We start from the raw sequence: 20,161 nt of genomic DNA, 5'->3' as shown, positions 1-20,161 counted from the left end.
AGGTCGGTAAGCACAACCAGAATTATTACGTACCTTAGGCGCACCGGGTTATAAGGCTCACTGTCAATTTTTGAGAAAGTGAAAGAATTTCAAGTGCGCCTTATAGTCCGAAAAATACGGTAGAAGAAGAATGGAAGTGGCTTATGATTGACCACTGAGGTGTCTTTTTACACTTGTGTGTGGCAAACGGTTTGACACTGGAACAGATTATCATGATTGTACAGGGCAAACTGACACTTGCACACCATCACAATACGAAAAGCAAGCCTGTCTGAATTGCAATGATCAACTTATTGTGTTTTTCTCCCCTCCTGATGTGTCCAGCATAGCATGCAAATACCCGGCTGAACACCTCCTTCTCCGCCTGTTATCAGCAGGCTGTGAGCCATCAGAGGGAGGGAGCACTACTACTACATGTTCCTCCTCCTCGCCCCGCGGAAGGGTCAAAGTTTGCAGCCAACAATAGGCGGAAAACAGCGTCAAGAGATCCAAAAGAAAGGATTAACATTCAAGAAGAGTGTTTTTTTAGTTCTTATCTCTTCCAAGACGATGGCTCCGTGGCTGGGACGCGCACTTGTTGCTCTGCTGGCGTTCTGCTTTACGGTAAGAATGAAAGTTGTTCTCGGGAGAGTAACGGACCTTCTTCAGGTGGGGCTTCGGGCTTTTTGGCTTCCACGCGCCCGGTTCTTAAATCCGAGTGGGATGATTAAATAATCCCCGTGTTTACTTGTCATTGTTGTACTCTGTGATGTTTGTACTGCCCAACAAAGTAGAAACGTTTCCCCCCGAGCGACGGACTTGTCCTCGTAATATCACCATCGTAAATGCCATTGTTTCCTGTATTATTTATCTAACACGGTATTACTGCGGTTGTAGTTTGCAGCTATAGGCTCCAACTGCAGCGAATCAATATGTATGTATCTGTTCCTTTTAGTCTCATGTAAATAAATACATATGTAACTATTTTTTATGTAATGAACTGATTTGTTTTTTAAAGTTGCACCCACACCAGGCCAATTATCAAAATATTTTACCACTTGTTTATTTTTTCCCCATTAAAATATAATATAGCCCAGTGGTCCTCAAACTAATTAAATGGGGTATTTTACGAATATTGACAATATTTTAATAAATCGAAATACTGAAGTGAATTGAACTAGAGCTGCCTGTATTAAAATACATATTTTATTGATGTAATTTATATTATTTATTATAATTTAATGTTATGTTTAAAAATAAATAAATTGCCTACTAAAATATTTACAAAATTAAAACTATTGAATATATATGTTATTTAATATTACAATTAGAGTAGAAATGTAATGGCTGTCGTTAGTTTTTACAATAATATTTTGGCTGGCCACAATAGAATGCACATTTTTATTGTAGAATATATGGAGGCTAATGTTTTGGTTGTGACATTTTTTACATGACTAATTAAATGGGTTATTTTATGTATATTGACAATATTTTGATAAATAGAAATACAGAAGTGAATTGAATTAGAGCTGCCTATATTAAAAATACATATTTCATTCATGTAATTTATTTTGATAAATTATAATTTAATGTTATGTTTAAAAAATAAATAAATTGCCTACTAAAATAGTTACAAAATTAAAACAATTGAATATATATGTTATTTAATATTACAAATAGAGTAGAAACGTAATGGCTGTCGTTAGTTTTTACAATAATATTTTGGCTAGCCACAATAGAATACACATTTTTATTGTAGAATATATGTAGGCTAATGTATTGGTTGTGACATTTTTTTAAATGACTAATTAAACGGGGTATTTTACGAATATTGACAATATTTTAATAAATAGAAATACTGAAGTGAATTGAATTAGAGCTGCCTATTTTAAAAATACATATTTCATTGATGTAATTTATTTTAATAAATTATAATAACATTTTATTTGTAATGTAATTTACTTTTAATGAAATAGTATATGTATAAAAGGTAAACTATATATTTTTTTAAATTAAAATTGCCTACTAAAATAGTTAGAAAATTAAAACAATTGAATATATGTGTTATTTAATATTAAAATTGGAGTAGAAAGGTAATGGCTGTCATTATTTTACAATAACATTTTGGCTGGCCACAATAAAATACGCATTTTTATTGTGGAATATATGTAGGCATATAAGACTATAGACAATGTTAACTTTTGTTTCTGAATAAACCTTTAATTATACCAAGTTTGATGTTGTTCTGATTAAAAATATCACCAACACAAATTACAGCAACAATGAGGAAACACAAATAATGTTCCCTTCTTCCTTGTGTTTACCTGCAGCTTGTTCCAGTGCAGGCAGAAGGAAATGAGCTACACAGGCAGAAGAGAGATTGGATCCGGTATCCCAGGCCGGTGAAGGAGAACCACGATTACACCGGAATAGAAATTGCAAGAGTATGATTATGTTTTCCATACTTGTGAGACAACATAGAAATTGCTGTTAGGAAATGATATTAATTGAATAAAAAAGAGCTGACATTTAGCGCAGGCAGAAACACAATGTTATCAGGTGAAATCATTAGGTTGAACCAACCAGCCAGGTGACATCCCTTGTTGTTTTTGTAGCGCGACTAAACCGGCGTGTGGAATGTGATCAACACAAAGACTATAAAAATGGGACCCATGACATACCTGCTTGGCACTCAGCATCAAGGGTTGGAATTGGGGGTTATATCACCAAAAATGATTCCCGGGCGTGGCCACCGCTGATGCCCACTGCTCCCCTCATCTCCCGGGGGGTGATCAAGGATGATGGGTCAAATGCAGAGAATAATTTCGCCACACCTAGTGTGTGTGTGACAATCATTGGTACTTAACTTAACAAATTGGTAATCTTCCAATTTCAGTTCACACACGGAATGATGAAAACAACACCTGTGGCTCAAAATGAGCTCTAAAATGAAAATGTTGAATGTTTGCTCTGGTACAGCTTACATTGAAACACAGAATCTTCGTATTAACTGTAACATAACCACTTAAAATTCATGTTCGTACCATATTTGAGAATAGGTGGTATCAACACGTATCAATAAACGTTAAGGGTGCACATGCCTGGCCACATCTTTTGTTAGTGTTAGTGTTAGTGCTGATATTTCTGGTTATATTTGTAAATTGCAAACATAGACTTATCTTAAAGACAATACAGAAAAAAATACCTTTAACAGTTTCTACTATTCTGCTTATCAGTGAGAATAGTGAGTGTATTATTATTGAGGAGGAATATTAGAAGACTGTAATAAGTGTACAGTACCATAATGTCCATGTATTGCAGACCTGGACAAATTAAGGCCCCGTTAAGTTTTTCAATCCAGCCCGCCGGACATTCCCAAATAATTTTTTTAGATCTTTAAGATGGAAACTGTAGCTGCCATTACAGTGATGTTTTCATATATCAGATTGTAGGTGGGGTTTTTTTTACCCTCCGTGTTCATATTTCGCTGTGTTTGTTGCATTTTTGTTGCGTTTCGCTTGATTGTAAAATATGTCAGTCGAGAGGGGCTGTGACGTTCATATGTTGTCAATATTCAGTGTTTTATCGTTCATAGTTAGTATTGTAAATCCCACATTCTTTATTTTCATGTACATTCTGGGTGTCTCATTCAGTAAAAAAACGTAAAATTCCATTTCATTTTTCAAGGCGGTCTGTCATAACGTTTTTAGCATTCAATCAGACATTATTGTCAGGTTTTGTATTAATGTTCCTAAAAATAGACACATTTTTTTCTCTAAATTTGCCCAGGCCTGATGTATTGTATGTCACATTTGCCAATGTAAAGGGGAAGTGAGCCATAATAACCCTTAAATATTTACTTTAGTGATGAGGAATATTGGTGGACCAGCCTGGACACAAGTTGGTTTGGTGCTAATGCTAGCTTTGGTGGTAACGTTACTGATCCTGGTGGTTCAGATCTTAGTGGTAGTTGACACTGAGTCGTCTTAAAGCCACAAAAAGTAATAGGTACATGTATATCATAAGGTAGCCATATAGTTTGCTGTATCAGTGAGACTAATGAGCCACAATAATGTTTAATGACCTGCTTTCGTGATGGTGAGGATATTTCAGATACACTTTGGAATGTGTGGTGCTGACTATTTACTGATGTGATAATTACTGATGTTGTGTTAAATGTGTCGTGTTTTCATAGTATCAGACACATCATTCTGTGTTTTTGTTTCAGATTCGTTCGGACAAAGAGAACTTCACAAATATTGTCTATTCCCTCAGTGGACCTGGTGTGGACAAGCCCCCCCTTAACAGATTCAAGATCAACCCCTCAACCGGCGGCGTGAAAGTCACAGTCACCCGTTTGGACCGAGAAGACATCGCCTTTTATGATGTAAGATCACAACTTTAAAGCCAAACCAATAACATATCTGCAAAATCAAAACCAGTGAAGTTGGCACGTTGTGTAAATCATAAATAAAAACAGAATACAATGATTTGCAAATCCTTTTCAACTTATATTCAATTGAATAGACTGCAAAGACAAGATATTAAATGTTCGAACTGAGAAACAATTTTTTTTTTTGCAAATAATGATTTACTTAGAATTAAATGGCAGCAATACAGTACAAAAAAGTTGTCACAGGGGCATTTTTACCACTGTGTTACATGGCCTTTCCTTTTAACAACACTCTGTAAACGTTTGGGAACTGAGGAGACACATTTTTGAAACTTTTCAGATGGAACTGTAGATACTGACAGTGGTTTTCTGAAGTGTTCCTGAGCCCATGTGGTGATATCCTTCACACACTAATGTCACTTTTTGATGCAGTACCCGCCTGAGGGATCCAAGGTCTGTAATATCATTGCTTACGTGCAGTGATTTCTCCAGATTCTCTGAACTTGTTGATGATATTAAGGACCGTAGATGGTGAAATCCCTCAATTCCTTGCAATAGTTGGTTGAGAAATGTTGTTCTTAAACTGTTGGACAATTTGCTAACGCATTTGTTCACAAAGTGGTGACCCTCGCCCCATCCTTGTTTGTGAATGACTGATCATTTCATGGAAGCTGCTTTTATACCCAATCATGGCACCCACTCCCAGCCTGTTCACCTGTGGGATGTTCCAAATAAATGTTTGATGAGCATTCCTCAACTTTCTCAGTCTTGTTGCCACTTGTGCCAGCTTTTTTGAAACATGTTGCAGGCATCAATTTCCAAATGAGCTAATATTTGCAAAAATTAACAAAGTTAACCAGTTCGAACAGAAAGTATCTTGTCTTTGCAGTCTATTCAATTGAATATAGGTTGAAAAGGATTTGCAAATCATTGTATTCTGTTTTTATTTACGATTTACACAACGTGCCAACTTCACTGGTTTTGGATTTTGTAATCTCAGGTGTGTCTTTGTTTTTGTGTAGCTAAAAGGAATGGCAAAATTCTTGGATGGAACAACTGCCGAGAAGAACTTAGACCTCAGAATTATTGTTATAGACGAAAACGACTGCACACCTGTTATTAAAGCAGAACAAGTGGGATCCGTCAATGAATCTAGCGCTATAGGTAATGGAAGACAAATCCAACACTTTCTGTGCTCGCGTGAATTCACAATCAACGGATGGTTGACAGGCACGGTCGTCATGAAGGTGATTGCAACCGACGCTGACGACGAGACCTCCATCAACTCCCAGATCTTCTACAGTATCGTGGAGACGAGCAGCACCGCAGGCATGTTTGCCATCAACCCTCAAACCGGAGAGGTCTGGGTTCAACGCAACACGCTGGACAGGGAGGTGAGGCGGACTTATCTTATTAATTTCATAAAGGATTAATAAAGATATGAATGACTTTTCTGTTTCGTTTGATAAGCCGTTTTACTGCCGTGTTACGGGCACTCCTTGTTACAATTAAAGTATGTAAATAAGCATTTACAAAATCTTTCTATGTAAAAATCTCATTTCACAACGTATCGGTTTACCGCACACACTTTTGCCGCTAAGAGTAGTCCTCAATGCTGAAAAGACAAAACTAATGTTGTGTTCAAACACGAAAAATGTTCTTCAAACTCTCCCCTTAGTGTCTACTCTTGAGGGAAATGTCATAGAGGTGGGTCACACGTATAAATGCTTTGGTATTTTGCTGGATGACTCCCTGACTTTCAAACCCAATCTTGTGAAAAAACTTAAACTCAAATTGGGCTTTTTCTTTCTAAAAAAATTAAGTTTTTCTTTTGGGGCAAAAAAGCGCCTTGTCACTGCAACATTAGTATCTGTTTTAGACTATGGAGACCTGTTGTACATGAATGCCTCCACTCGATGTCTACATAGGGTTGACACTGTGTATCAGAACTAGGCAAATTAAGGCCCAGGGGCCGCAGGCCGCCTGTTAAGCTTTTCAATTTGGCCCGCCGGACATTCCCAAAAAATTTTGTTAGATCTTTAAGATGGAGACTGTAGCTGCCATTATGATGTGCAGTGATGTTTTCAAATTACTGTAAAGTATTTCAATGGTTGGAATCTGCACTTTTGCATGATATACTAGTTACTATGGTAATCTAATTAGTTACTATGGTAATCTAATTAGTTACTATGGTAATCTAAGTCACAGCAGCTCAGACGAGGCACCAAGCAGTGTGGGTGGGGAGCGTTTCCACAGAGTGTTTCCAGAGCGACCAGCCTGAAATGCGGGTGTCAGGGACAGACGTGGAAGGAGATTTTTACAACATAGTTCTAAAGCTTAGTGATATATCAAATATCAGATTGTAGGTGGGTTTTATTTACCCTTCACGTTAATTTTTCACTATTTGTGTTGCATTTTTGTTGCGTTTCGCTTGATTGTAAAATATGTTGATCGAGAGGGGTGTGATGTTCATATGTTGTCAATATTCAGTGTTTTATCGTTCATAGTTAATATTGAAAATCCCACATTCTTTATTTTCATGTACATTCTGGATGTCTGTTTTAGTAAAAAAAATAAAAAAAATTCCATTCCGTTTTTTAAGGCGGTCTGTCATAACGTTTTAACATTCAATCAGACATTATTGTGAGGTTTTGTATTAGTGTTCCTAAAAATAGGTATACCGGCCCCAAGACTCATTTGGCCCAACAAGGCAAAATATCTGCCCATGCCTGCTGTATATCATGCTTCTCTGAGGTTCATAACTGACTAAGCTCATCAAGAGAATGCCAGGAGTGTGCAAAGCAGTAATCAGCGTAAAGGGTGGCTATTTTGAAGAAACTTGAATATAAAACATGTTTTCAGTTATTTCACCTTTTTTTGTTAAGTACATAACTCCACATGTGTTCAGTCATAGTTTGTATATATATATATATATATATATATATATATATATATATATATATACATACAGTACAGGCCAAAAGTTTGGACACACCTTCTCATTTCATGTGTTTTCTTTATTTTAATGACTATTTACATGTGTGTGTGTGTATATATATATATATATATATATATATATATATATATATATATATATATATATATATATATATATATCTGTGGTTTATACTGCGGTGCAACTAAAATATGAAAACATGTTTTTCTTCTAAAATGAAAATAAAATGAAAATAAAGAATGTGGGATTTACAATATTAACTATGAACGATAAAACACTGAATATTGACAACATATGAACGTCACACTCCCTCTTGTTCGACATATTTTACAATCAAGCGAAACGCAACGAATAATGGTGCCTCATCTGAGCTGCTGTGACTTAGATTACCATAGTAATTAGTATATCATGCAAAAGCAAACCATTGAAATACTTTGTATAGTTCAAGACTTACGGTCATTTGAAAACTTCACTACACATCATAATGGCAGCTACAGTTTCCATCTTAAAAATCTAAAAAAATGATTTGGGAATGTCCGACGGGCCAGATTGAAAAGCTTAACGTTAAATCCTACTTTTAAGACAACACTGACAAAAGTTGGGAAAATGAAAGTAAGCTAATCCATGTATCTTTACTGTCCGTTTAGACAAAAGATACATTCAAGGTGATTATAAGTGCGTCTGACCTAAATGGACAACCTGGGGGAAATACAGGAACTGGCGAGATTGAGATCAAAATCCTGGACATAAACGACAACATTCCCACCCTGGAAAAAGAATGGGTATGTGCAGATTTATATTGTTGATGTTTTTTTAACGATTCCTTTGATGTACTTGAGGTTGTGTTGCTGTTGCCCGCAGTACGAGGGCAGCGTGGAGGAGAACACCATCAACGTGGAAGTGATGCGGATAAAGGCGGTGGACTTGGATCTGATTTACACTGACAACTGGCTGGCTGTTTTTAAATTTGTCTCGGGAAATGAAGGAGACTATTTTACCATCACGACAGACTCCATAACCAACGAGGGAATCATCATGATTCAGAAGGTACGCTGATTTTGAAGGATTAGTCGAGCCATAAACTGCATGACCCACACCTCGAATGGTCTTCCATCCGCACAGGAGCTGGACTACGAGGAAATTAACACCCTCAACTTGGAAGTGGTGGTTTCCAACAAAGCAAAGTATAATTTTGGAAGCGCAAGTTCAGAATCCACAACTACGAAATCCTACCGCGTGAAGATCAATGTGATCAATCAGAAAGAGGGTCCCCGTTTCCAGCCCACGGTCAAAGTGGTGACTCTGTCCGAGGACCACACTTCTGTTCATATAAACAAAGTCATCACCACCTACGCCGCCATTGACAGTGATACGCTAAAGATTGCCACCAACGTAAGGTATGGCTGATCACACTTTTGGATTTACACCCGCTTATTGTGAAAAGGCTTAGAAAATATATTTTTGCATGTTTTTTAGGTATGCTAAAATCCGCGATGATGACAACTGGTTGATAATCAATGAAAAAAACGCTGAGATTAGGCTGAATAAACTCCCTGATCGAGAGTCCAAGTTCTTGATTAATGGAACATATTATGCCAAGATTATATGCATTAGCAATGGTGAGTACTGTACAGTAAAATATGTCTTATTTGGTGTTGAACACGAATGTTTGTGGTTCGTTGACCGTCAGAGCTCCAATCGAAGACCGCCACAGGGACCATTGCTATTCAGGTGGAGGACTACAACGACCACTGCCCCCAAGTGATCGCGACAACTCACACCATGTGCTACGGCGAGCATGTCGTCTACGTCACCGCCGTGGATGAGGACGAATTCCCAAATTCGTTCCCCTTTGAGTTCACTGTGATTTCGGGCCGCAGCACTGGGAAGTGGACCGTGGAGCATCTTAATGGTAAGATGGTGGTCTTCTTAGTTCCATCACTACCGTGTACCAAGTCACAAGCCATATTAAACAGGGGGCACTTTAACACAGTTTGTACATTCAAGATGATCAAACCAATTCAATATACATCAGTTTACGCTAAGCTATTTAAAAAAAAACATTGTTGTAGCTTTTGTGTTTTAGGTGACTAAGGAAATGGTTGTTAGGGATGTCCCGATCAAGGTTTATACTCAATTGATAAAGCAGGGATATTCAACTGGTGGCCAGGGGGCCAAATCTACCATACCGGCCCCTAAATTCAGTTCAAAACTTGGGTTACAAATATTTTTTGCGAAACGTTCCTAAAAATACTAAAGTGCTCCTGTCGTATAGAGCAACTTGGACCACTTTGAACACATTTGCAAATCCTCACATTGACATTTTAACCTTGCTAGCAAACATAGAACAAAACTTGTGATTTAATAACTGAGGCGTTCGTCAAGGCAGCCCCTTTTGGATGTTACACATTGTTTTCACAGTCTGGTTTATGTAACTAAGGTGTCCCTGTAGCTTGTTTTGTTCAGATGCAGTCAGTAGTCATTTGTTCACCTTCTTTAGTCATACGAGTAGTGTTACTCAGGGCTCCTTTTTGGGTCCTCTCTTTTTCATGATTTAGTCTATTCAACTGGTGGCCTGCGAGTTTAGTTAAAAAAAATTTGTTAGAGACACACATTTTTGCGGTGGATTCTTAAAAACACTAGAGTGCTGTCATAGAGATGATTTTTGACTGGCTTTTTTGCAGGTCTTCACAAACAGCAAAGAGCTCCTGTAACAAATCAAATACAAAACCTAAAACCAGGGAAGTTGGCACGCTGTGTAAATCATAAATAAAAACGGAATACAATGATTTGCAAATCCTTTTCAACTTATATTCAATTGAATACACTGCAAAGACGAGATATTTAATGTTCGAACTGAGAAACTTCATATTTTTTTGTGCAAATAATCATTAACTTAGAATTTAATGGCAGCAACACATTGCAGAAAAGTTGGCACAGGGGAATTTTTACCACTGTGTTACATGGCCTTTCCTTTAAACAACACTCAGTAAACGTTTGGGAACTGAGGAGACCAATTTTTTAAAGCTTTTCAGGTGGTTTTCTTGCCCATTATTGCCTTGTGGTGATATCCTTTACACACAAATGTTGCTTTTTGATGCAGTACCACCTGAGGGATCGAAGGTCACGGGCATTTCCGCTTACGTGCAGTGATTTCTCCAGACTCTCTGAACCTTTTGATGATATTACAGACCGTAGATGGTGAAATCCCTTAATTCCTTGCAATAGCTCATTGAGAAATGTTGTTCTTAAACTGTTGGACAATTTGCTCATGCATTTGTTCACAGTGGTGAACCTCGCCCCATCCTTGTTTGTGAATGACTGAGCATTTCATGGAAGCTGCTTTTATACCCGATCATGGCACCCACCTGTTCCCAATTAGCCTGTTCACCTGTGGGATGTTCCAAATAGGTGTTTGAGGAGCATTACTCAACTTTCTTAATCTTTTTTGCCACTTGTGCCAGCTCAACGAAACATGTTGCAGGCATCAAACTACAAATGAGCTAATATTTGCAAAAAATAACAAAGTTAAGTGTCTTTTCTTTGCAATCCATACAATTGAATATAGTTTGAAAAGGATTTGCAAATCATTGTATTCAGTTTTTATGTACGATTTACAAACGTGCCAACTTCACTGATTTTGGGTTTTGTACCAAAAGGACGCTGGTTCCGACGGAATATACAAAATAAGACGAATAGTGCAGGGAGAAGTCCGTAAATGTGGCTCTCAAAACAATTTAGTTGAATATCCCTCTACCAAAGTTATCGATTGCTGCAGACATGTTATTAAGACCTCACAGCACTGTTTGAATCCGTGAAAAAAGTTGCATCCATTTTAAAATGTGTCGATGGTCTTTCTTCAGAGACAACTGCCCTCCTGAGAGACCAAGCCCACCTGTGGCCAGGATTTTACCAAGTTGCCGTGGAGGTCAAGGACCAGCAGGGGAAGTCATGTGCCGACGCTCAGATGCACGACATCACCGTGTGCACGTGTCATGAAAGCACCAAGGCCTGCATGGACCGCAGCACAAATGGTTCTTCTTTTAGCGCGTCAGGGATTCTCCTACTGCTGCTTGGTTTACTGCTGCTGCTGTGTGAGTACTCCACCAGTCTTGGACTCCTGACTCCCAGGAACGCATCATCTCACTCATTGTCGGTTTTAGTGGTGCCTCTACTGCTGATGTTCTGCCTGTGTGGAGGAGCTGGAGGAGACTTCAAAGCCATTCCTTTTGATACTAAACAGCAGCTCATCTCCTACCACACTGAGGGTCAAGGAGAAGATCGGGTATTGGACTGCTAAACCAAATGTTCAATTAAAAAATGTGTGACGTGTTCCTTCTTTTCTCAAACAGGAAATTCCTCTCCTGCATACACCGGAGGGTGGAACCGTGACTATCACTAAGGACCTCAACACCTACGAAGGAAAGGACTACCTGGGGGGACTGGTAGAAATGGGAGGGGCCATAGGGGGGGGAGCAGCTCTCGGCGGCCATAATCATTCAATTTTAACTCATGGGAATGTGCACCAGTACAACGAATACAGCCAAGCCAGGATGGGTGGGGGGATGATGACCGGACAGGAAGAGTACAGAGGTGGTCCCTACGATGGCTTGACTCTATCCGATCACTTCCTGGAGGAATACTACTCAAGTGTGAGTATTTAACTCATAAGTTGTCATTTCAAAGCAAATTGTTGCATTCATAAAACCTTCATTACAACATTTAACCTGATCTACTAAGATCCGTGTATTATTTAGTGGGTGTGTTGCGGGTGATCTCCTAAGACTGTGTGTAAAATCGATAACAAGTACAGTGGTGCAAATAAGCTGCAGACCCCCATCTTTAAATGAGGTGTTTGCTGTCACCATGGAGACACTCATTTCCCTCCACCTTTGTGGCATCATATGGTCCAACCTTTGCTGTATTGTTGTTTACATGCAGCACACAAATGTACAAAACCCAAAACCACTGAATTTGGCACGTTTTCGTGTAATTCGTAAAAAAAAAACAGAGTACAATGATTTGCAAATCCTTTTCAAAATATATTTAATTGATTAGACTGCAAAGACAAGATATTTAATGTTCGAACTGAGAACCTTAATTTTTTTTTTGCAAATAATCATTAACTTATAATTTAATGGCAGCAACCCATTGCAAAAAAGTTGGCACAGGGGCATTTTTACCACTGTGTTACATGACTTTTCTTTTAACAACACTCAGTAAATATTGGGGAACTGAGGAGACGAATTTTTGAAACTTTTCAGGTGGAATTCTTTCCCATTCTTGCTTGATGTACAGCTTAAGTTGTTCAACAGTCTGGTTGTGGGATTTTAGGCTTCATATTACACCACACATTTTCAATGGGAGATAGGTCTGGACTACAGGCAGGCCAGTCTAGTACCCATACTCTTTTACTATGAAGCCACACTGTTGTAACACGTGGCTTGGCATTGTCTTGCTGAAATAAGCAGGGGCGTCCATGATAACGTTGCTTTGATGGCAACATATGTTGCTCCAAAACCTGTATGTACCTTTCAGCATTAATGGTGTCTTCACAGATGTGTAATTTACCCATGCCTTGGGGACTAATACACCCCCATACCATCACAGATGCTGGTTTTTGAACTTTGCGCCTATAACAATCCGAATGGTTCTTTTCCTCGTTGGTCCGGAGGACACGACGTCCACAGTTTCCAAAAACAAATGAAAATGTGGACTCGTCAGACTCATCAGTCCATCTTCGATGAGCTCGGTCCCAGCAAAGCCGGCAGTGTTTCTGGGTGTTGTTGATAAACAGTTTTCGCCTTGCATAGGCGAGTTTTAACTTGCACTTACAGATGTAGCGACAAGCTGTTGATACTGACAGTGGTTTTCTGAAGTGTTCCTTTTTAATGCAGTTCCACTTGAGGGATCGAAGGTCACGGGCATTGCCGCTCACGTGCAGTGATTTCTCCAGATTCTCTGAACCTTTTGATGATATTACCGACCGTATATGTTGAAATCCCTCAATTCCTTGCAATAGCTCATTGAGAAATGTTGTTCTTAAATGTTTTGACAATTTGCTCGCGCATTTGTTGACAAAGTGGTGACCCTCGCCCTATTCTTGTTTGTGAATGACTGAGCATTTCATGGAAGCTGCTTTTATACCCAATCATGGCACCCACCTGTTCCCAATTAGCCTATTCACATGTGGGATGTTACAAATAAGTGTTTGATGAGCATTCCTCAACTTTCTCAGTCTTTTTTGCCACTTGTGCCAGCTTTTTTGAAACATGTTGCAGGCATTACATTCCAAATTAGCTAATATTTGCAAAAGATTAAGTTTTCCAGTTCGAACGTTAAGTATCTTGTCTTTGCAGTCTATTCAATTGAATATAGTTTGAAAAGGATTTGCAAATCATTGTATCCAGTTTTTATTTACGATTTACAAAACATGCCAACTTCACTGGTTCCGACAGAATATACAAAATAAGACGACTAGTGCAGGGAGAAGTCCGTAAATGTGCCTCTCAAAACAATTTAGTTGAATATCCCTCTACCAAAGTTATCGATTGCTGCAGACATGTTATCATTACATTCTGTTTTTATATACGATTTACACAACTTGCCAACTGGTTTTGGCTTTTGTAATTTGCATCACCTTTCTAGGCTACATTGAAGCGCTATCGAGACAACAGAACCTACTTTTAGCACGCCAAAAGTGCGCTCTGGGAGTCACTGCGTTGCACGTATACACGTACTGTGTATATATATATATATATATATATATATATATATATATATATATAGATATATATAGATATATATTGATGTATTAGATTAGACAAACTGCCTTTTCCTTACACTGAACAAAAAAAAGTCATATGTCCACTGATGTTTAAAAAACTTTACACTCAGTCTATTTTACGTTTCCCCAACGATTTCATCGTGCACTAATTCACTGTGACCAGAGCATGATGACGTCACGTTATCGATGGGAAAATGCCTTTTTTAGACAATATGATTTGCCTGAGCGGCTACGAGACCCAGAGACTAACAATCAGTAGAAATTGAGTGATTGATGGATGTGTTAGAAAGGACAGATTAAAAAAATCTAAATCATTTTTTTTCCTTTTTTTTCTTCTTGTCACTACCTGCGGGCCGTAGTTTGGGGACCCCTGGTTTAAAGTATATGCATTTTATTGTACAAATGGAAAGAACAAATATATTTAGTAAGAAAGATGAAGCTTCTGCTTGACGCTTATTATTTCCAGGCTTCCCCGGACCACATAAAATGATGTGGCGGGCCACATCTGGCCCCCGGTCGTTCAGTTTATATTGAATAGCCAGATACTTTTATTTGCCTATATTCCACGGTTGTCATCACACATTTGCTCTGAACCATTACTGGTACCCATCTGTGGTAGCATAAAAAAAAAGCAAAACACACTGACAGAGTCTATGTTGGCTGTTTTTGCTTTAACACGATGACAACAAGCATTGCAATGGTTTTTGTGTGTTGTGTAAACGCCCATTTTAGACCTCCCTGATGCTTGCTTTAAAGCAGGCGAGCTACTTTTCAGTTGACCTACCTCATTCATATATATAAGTTATATTTATTTATTTATTTATGAAAGAGACGTTTTTGTTAACAAGTTAAATGTGTTTAATAATAATACAAGCGTGTTTAACACATATAGATTCCTTTCTTTCATGAAGACAAGAATATAAGTTGTTGTATTACCTGATCCTGATGACTTGCATTGATTGGAATCAGACAGTAGTGCTGTTAACGTCCGCATTTTCAAACGGAGGAGAAAAAAAGTCCTCCGAAAGTGAAAGTGGTTGGTTTTTGGCATCTTATTTGCCCAGCTTCCATTCTCCTTTTCTTTGTATACACTTAACAAGAAATACATTAGCGGCAAACTCCACAGCTTGCTTTTTTTTTTTCTTTTTTTTTTTCATTTATTTAATTGGGACAGTGCACATTAATCATCACTTGAATAAACAGTGGAAATGCGCCCGACTTAGCATAAATGCTCATTTTCAGCTGTAGTCCCAAGGCAGGTTTCTAAAATAACACAGTGAGACACATAATACTTTAAAACCACAATGACAGACATAAGAACCAAATAAATAAGACATCTGAAAACAGACAAGACAAGCAGTTGCAATACACAATTACAAGACAATAGACCAGGACAGACAGCTTGTGCACGCCAGCTTTCTGAGACTCTTATTTTGTTAGCGCAGGGAGGATGAAGCAGGGCTTTTATTGTGAAGACAGGAACTGTGCAGTCGGTCTTTAGAGTTTTGACAGCAGGTACGGTGTGAGAGTCTGTTGAAATAAAGTGTTTCTCGCCTTCCTGTCGGTCATTTTTTCTTAATAATGATCTTGCAGCATTTCAAAAGAATCTCAGGTGCTGTGAATGTCAATCAAGTGACGAAAGTGACGTCTTGGTGAAGATTGATGATCGCTAATTTTTAGGTCTATTTTTCGAATGCCTGGCTTGCGATCGACTGACACACCCTCCGCCATCGACCGCTAGCTCGCGATCGATGTAATGGGCACCCCTGCTTTAAACTATTTTGTTTGATATCCAGAAAATATTGTTTTCTTTTCAGGGAAAGTTCAATCAGCGAATAATTGATGCTTGTCATTGTTTGCAGAAATCCAGCCATGCGGCACAGCAGTCCCAACAGAAAGACGCCCTGATGGTCTACGACTACGAGGGCAGGGAGTCTCTGGCAGGTTCTGTGGGCTGCTGCAGCCTCCTGGAGAACGATAACGACCTCTCCTTCCTAGACGACCTCGGACCTAAATTTAAAACTCTCGCTGAGATTTGCCAGGGCTCCGCCTTTACGGTCAAGTGTGGAAAAGATTGTGCGCCTCTGCCGGCTGCTAGGCCCGTGTCTCCTGTCAGACCCTCCACTCACACGCACGTCCACACTCACACTGGAAGCACTAAGGACAGAAATGGCGTCCGTATTGACGGCATCAACACATCCAATGTAACATCTGGAATGTCCACGCTTCTCCATGAGGGTCACATGTCCAGCACAGCCCAGGCGTCAACCACACTCTCTAAGGTGCAAGTCCAGGACAACATCGTGATTCCTAATCAAACGCTACTGATGCAACAGCCTGCTATGTACTACGCCGCCACACCCATGTATGTCATGGAGCCCAACCCCCAAATGGTCCTTGTTGCCGGACAGCAGGCGGCAGGACAAGTGGGTCAGGTTGGACTAGCGCAAGGCCTGGTTCAAGTCGGGGGCCTGCAAGGGTCTCAGGGCATGGTGCTGGTCGACGGACGTGCAGGACAGCAGGCGGCGGGACAAATGGGTCAGGTTGGACTAGCGCAAGGCCTGGTTCAAGTCGGGGGCCTGCAAGGGTCTCAGGGCATGGTGCTGGTCGACGGACGTGCAGGACAGCAGGCGGCGGGACAAATGGGTCAGGTTGGACTAGCGCAAGGCCTGGTTCAAGTCGGGGGCCTGCAAGGGTCTCAGGGCGTGGTGCTGGTCGACGGGCATGCAGGGCCGCTGGCGCAAGGAACCTTACCTAGACAAGTCCTGGTGGTGGAGGGCGGGTCTTCGGGCGGAGGCGCACAGGTTGCCTTTGTCCAAACGGCCCGGGGGTCTACTCAGCAAGGGTCGGAGGTCCAGGGCCAAAGTGTGCGGGCCAAGAGTTTTTCACTGGCTTCTCAAGATTCCACAGGGTCAAAGGAGGACTTTGTGCTGAAAGCCACACCCAAGTCCCAGAGCAGCCAGAGAGTTGTTGTTCAGCGGAAAAAGGTCTCGGTCACAGAGAGACATGTAGAATCTAGTTCTAGAGCTTAGAGGGAACATTTTAAATATATATACAGTACAGGCCAAAAGTTTGGACACACCTTCTCATTCGATGCATTTTCTTTATTTTCACGACTATTTACATTGTAGATTGTCACTGAAGGCATCAAAACTATGAATGAACATGTGGAGTTATGTACTTAACAAAAAAAGGTGAAATAACTGAAAACATGTTTTATATTCTAGTTTCTTCAAAATAGCCACCCTTTGGTCTGATTACTGCTTTGCACACTCTTGGCATTCTCTCGATGAGCTTCAAAAGGTAGTCACCTGAAATGGTTTTCACTTCACAGGTGGGCTTGAAGCTCATCGAGAGAATGCCAAGAGTGTGCAAAGCAGTAATCTGAGCAAAGGGTGGCTATTTTGAAGAAATTAGAATATAAAACATGTTTTCAGTTATTTCATCTTTTTTTTAAGTACATAACTCCACATGTGTTCATTCATAGTTTTGATACCTTCAGTGACAATCTACGATGTAAATAGTCATGAAAATAAAGAAAATGCATTGAATGAGGAGAAGGTGTGTCCAAACATTTGGCCTGTACTGTATGTTTATTTATATATATTAGTGTACTCCCACGCAGACTGCAAAACAGAGTTGACAAAATATAAGATAAAAAGACTCGATTTCAGAAAAAATAATACTAAAAACTAGTGAAATTATCTGTCCGTGCAGTTACTTTATTTTACTTGATAAGACATCCTAAATGGAGATTTCTATATCTAGACCAGGTGTCCCCAAATTCCAGCCCGCGGAAAGTCCCAAGTTAAAAAAAAAAATATATATCTATATTTTATTTTATATATGTTTTTTTTATTATAATTTTTTAAAATCTGTCCTTTCTAATCCATTTTCTACCGCTTGTTACTCTCGATGTCTCCTAGCCGCTCAGGCAAATCATATTGTGTAAAAATGCATTTTCCCATCGATAACGTGACACCATCGCGCTCGGAATATATATAGTCAAGGTTTCTGTGGTTTATCCATTATACAGTGCTCAATTCCGGGGGAAAGCGGAATATACGTTAGGTCAGGAAAGAACACAGAGGCTATATCATCCCTTTCATAAACAGGCTTGTTTTTTCCTGACCTAACGTATGTATGTCTATATATATATATATATATATATATATATATATATATATATATATATATATATATAATGTATTATATTATATTATATTATATTATATTATATATACACACACAGCCCCGCCCCCGGCCAGATTTTTTTAACCCAATGCGTGAGTCAAAAAGTTTGGGGACCCCTGATCTAGACTTCTAAATAGAAATAAGTATTTTATTCTGAAAACAAGCTTTATTCAACTTGCATTTCATAAATGAAGCATCCTCGAGATATTGCAGAATGTTAAACATATTCTATGTGCGGAAAACCAAAATATCTCATTTGAATAGTATTTTATTATTTTAATCTTTTAACTAGAACAGACAAAATATAAATGTTTGTGCTAAAATTAGGATTAAGATGTAAAGTCAGTGACTAAAAGCAATTAAATAGCTCTTACAAAAAGGGAAATTTCTAGAAATAAAATCTTGGAAAGGTGCAATTAATTTGCAGTGGAAGGTAATTAGACAAAAAATTGTTATTTACACTCCCAAAGGTGCACATTTGTACAATCACTCCTTTTGGACGTGTCCCCACTTTTCATGCCGTCCCAGTTATCCTATTGTTGAATATGGTCCTTGGACCAGAGACATGGTTTTAGACACGTTCTCATAACCAAGCCAAGTTCTTATTGGTTTGTTTGACCAGTTTTCATAGTGACATATATGTTTAGTAGGGCTGAGAATCAAAGATTAACTCACACTACTGAAATATTTTGATACTGTAATATGTATTTGAAGAAGGGAAAAGCTGGTAACACAATCTAAAATAAAATAAAAGCAAAATTAAATATCACTTTTAAAGTTTAGGGAATGCCTTCTAAAAGAAAAAGGGAAATTAAAGAATGAAACGTTGCCATTTCCTGTACTTATATTAATGTTAACATGCTGTAGTGACCCGGATATAAGACGAGCCTTTCTTACACACTCATTTGTGTGAGTGATGGGAAGAAAGGCTTCGCTTCACTTCGGGAAATGTCATCTGTCGGTTTGCATATATAAACATTTAGACCCACAATTACAAAATAAGACTTCTTTTTTACTCTTTTTTTGTATTATATTTGGGTCAATAAAGTACATAATTTAGTACAGTAATTTACTTCAACAAGATAGTGGATATTCAATAAAATAAATTACCATTTGTCTTTTCTTTACTCAGCGACCCAATGAAAACTGACCCCTAGCTAATGTTTAGTGTATTGGCCCAAATATAAGACAACAACTCTTTCCACACTTGTGTGTGTGTGTGTGTGTGTGTGTGTGTGTGTGTGTGTGTGTGTGTGTGTGTGTGTGTGTGTGTGTGTGTGTGTGTGTGTGTGTGTGAGAGAGAGAGAGAGAGAGAGAGAGAGTGACAGGAAAAAAGCTGTGCCTGACTTGGGAAAAAGTTGTTAGGTACTTGCTGGTTTTACACACACAAATGTTGAGACTCAGGAAAAAAAAGACAACTTTTTTTTAAGAGTCTTTTGTATTTTATATGATAAAGGGGGAATTTTGAAGAAATTAAAGGAGATCACTGTTTCTTTTTTACTCTATGACGCAACATAAACTGACCCCTAACTAATGTTAATATGCCTATTGACCTAAATATTAGACAACTCTGAATATAAGACAATGACTCTATACATACTAACAAGGAGAAAATATTTGACTCACTTCAGACAACGTTTTGGCACCTGTTGGTTTTACATACATACAGTAAATGTTGAGATGGACTCACGAATATATATACATATATATGTATATATACATATATATATGTATATATATATATGTATGTATATATATATATATATATATATATGTATGTGTATATATGTATGTGTATATATATATGTATATATATATATATATGTATGTATATATATATATATATATATAT

At 38.5% G+C, this 20,161-nt stretch overlaps 1 protein-coding gene across 1 annotated transcript; it reads left to right on the top strand.

The window, feature by feature from the left end:
* Positions 1–442: 442 nt before the first annotated feature.
* On the top strand, positions 443–17,410 carry LOC133619034 (desmoglein-2-like protein). The gene is made up of 14 exons (XM_061979901.2): positions 443–603; positions 2,310–2,423; positions 4,208–4,366; positions 5,395–5,536; positions 5,603–5,766; positions 7,976–8,110; positions 8,190–8,375; positions 8,451–8,725; positions 8,805–8,947; positions 9,019–9,240; positions 11,192–11,422; positions 11,492–11,613; positions 11,681–11,980; positions 15,978–17,410. The coding sequence occupies exons 1-14, from the start codon at positions 550–552 to the stop codon at positions 17,145–17,147; spliced, it is 3,417 nt and encodes a 1,138-aa protein (XP_061835885.1). The 5' UTR covers positions 443–549; the 3' UTR covers positions 17,148–17,410.
* Positions 17,411–20,161: the final 2,751 nt, after the last annotated feature.

This window comes from Nerophis lumbriciformis, linkage group LG19 (genome assembly GCF_033978685.3).
Source record: "Nerophis lumbriciformis linkage group LG19, RoL_Nlum_v2.1, whole genome shotgun sequence".
NCBI classification, from domain to species: domain Eukaryota; kingdom Metazoa; phylum Chordata; class Actinopteri; order Syngnathiformes; family Syngnathidae; genus Nerophis; species Nerophis lumbriciformis.
The sequence above is the reverse complement of the archived record's forward strand: the minus strand, read 5'-3'. Positions and strand labels throughout refer to the sequence as shown.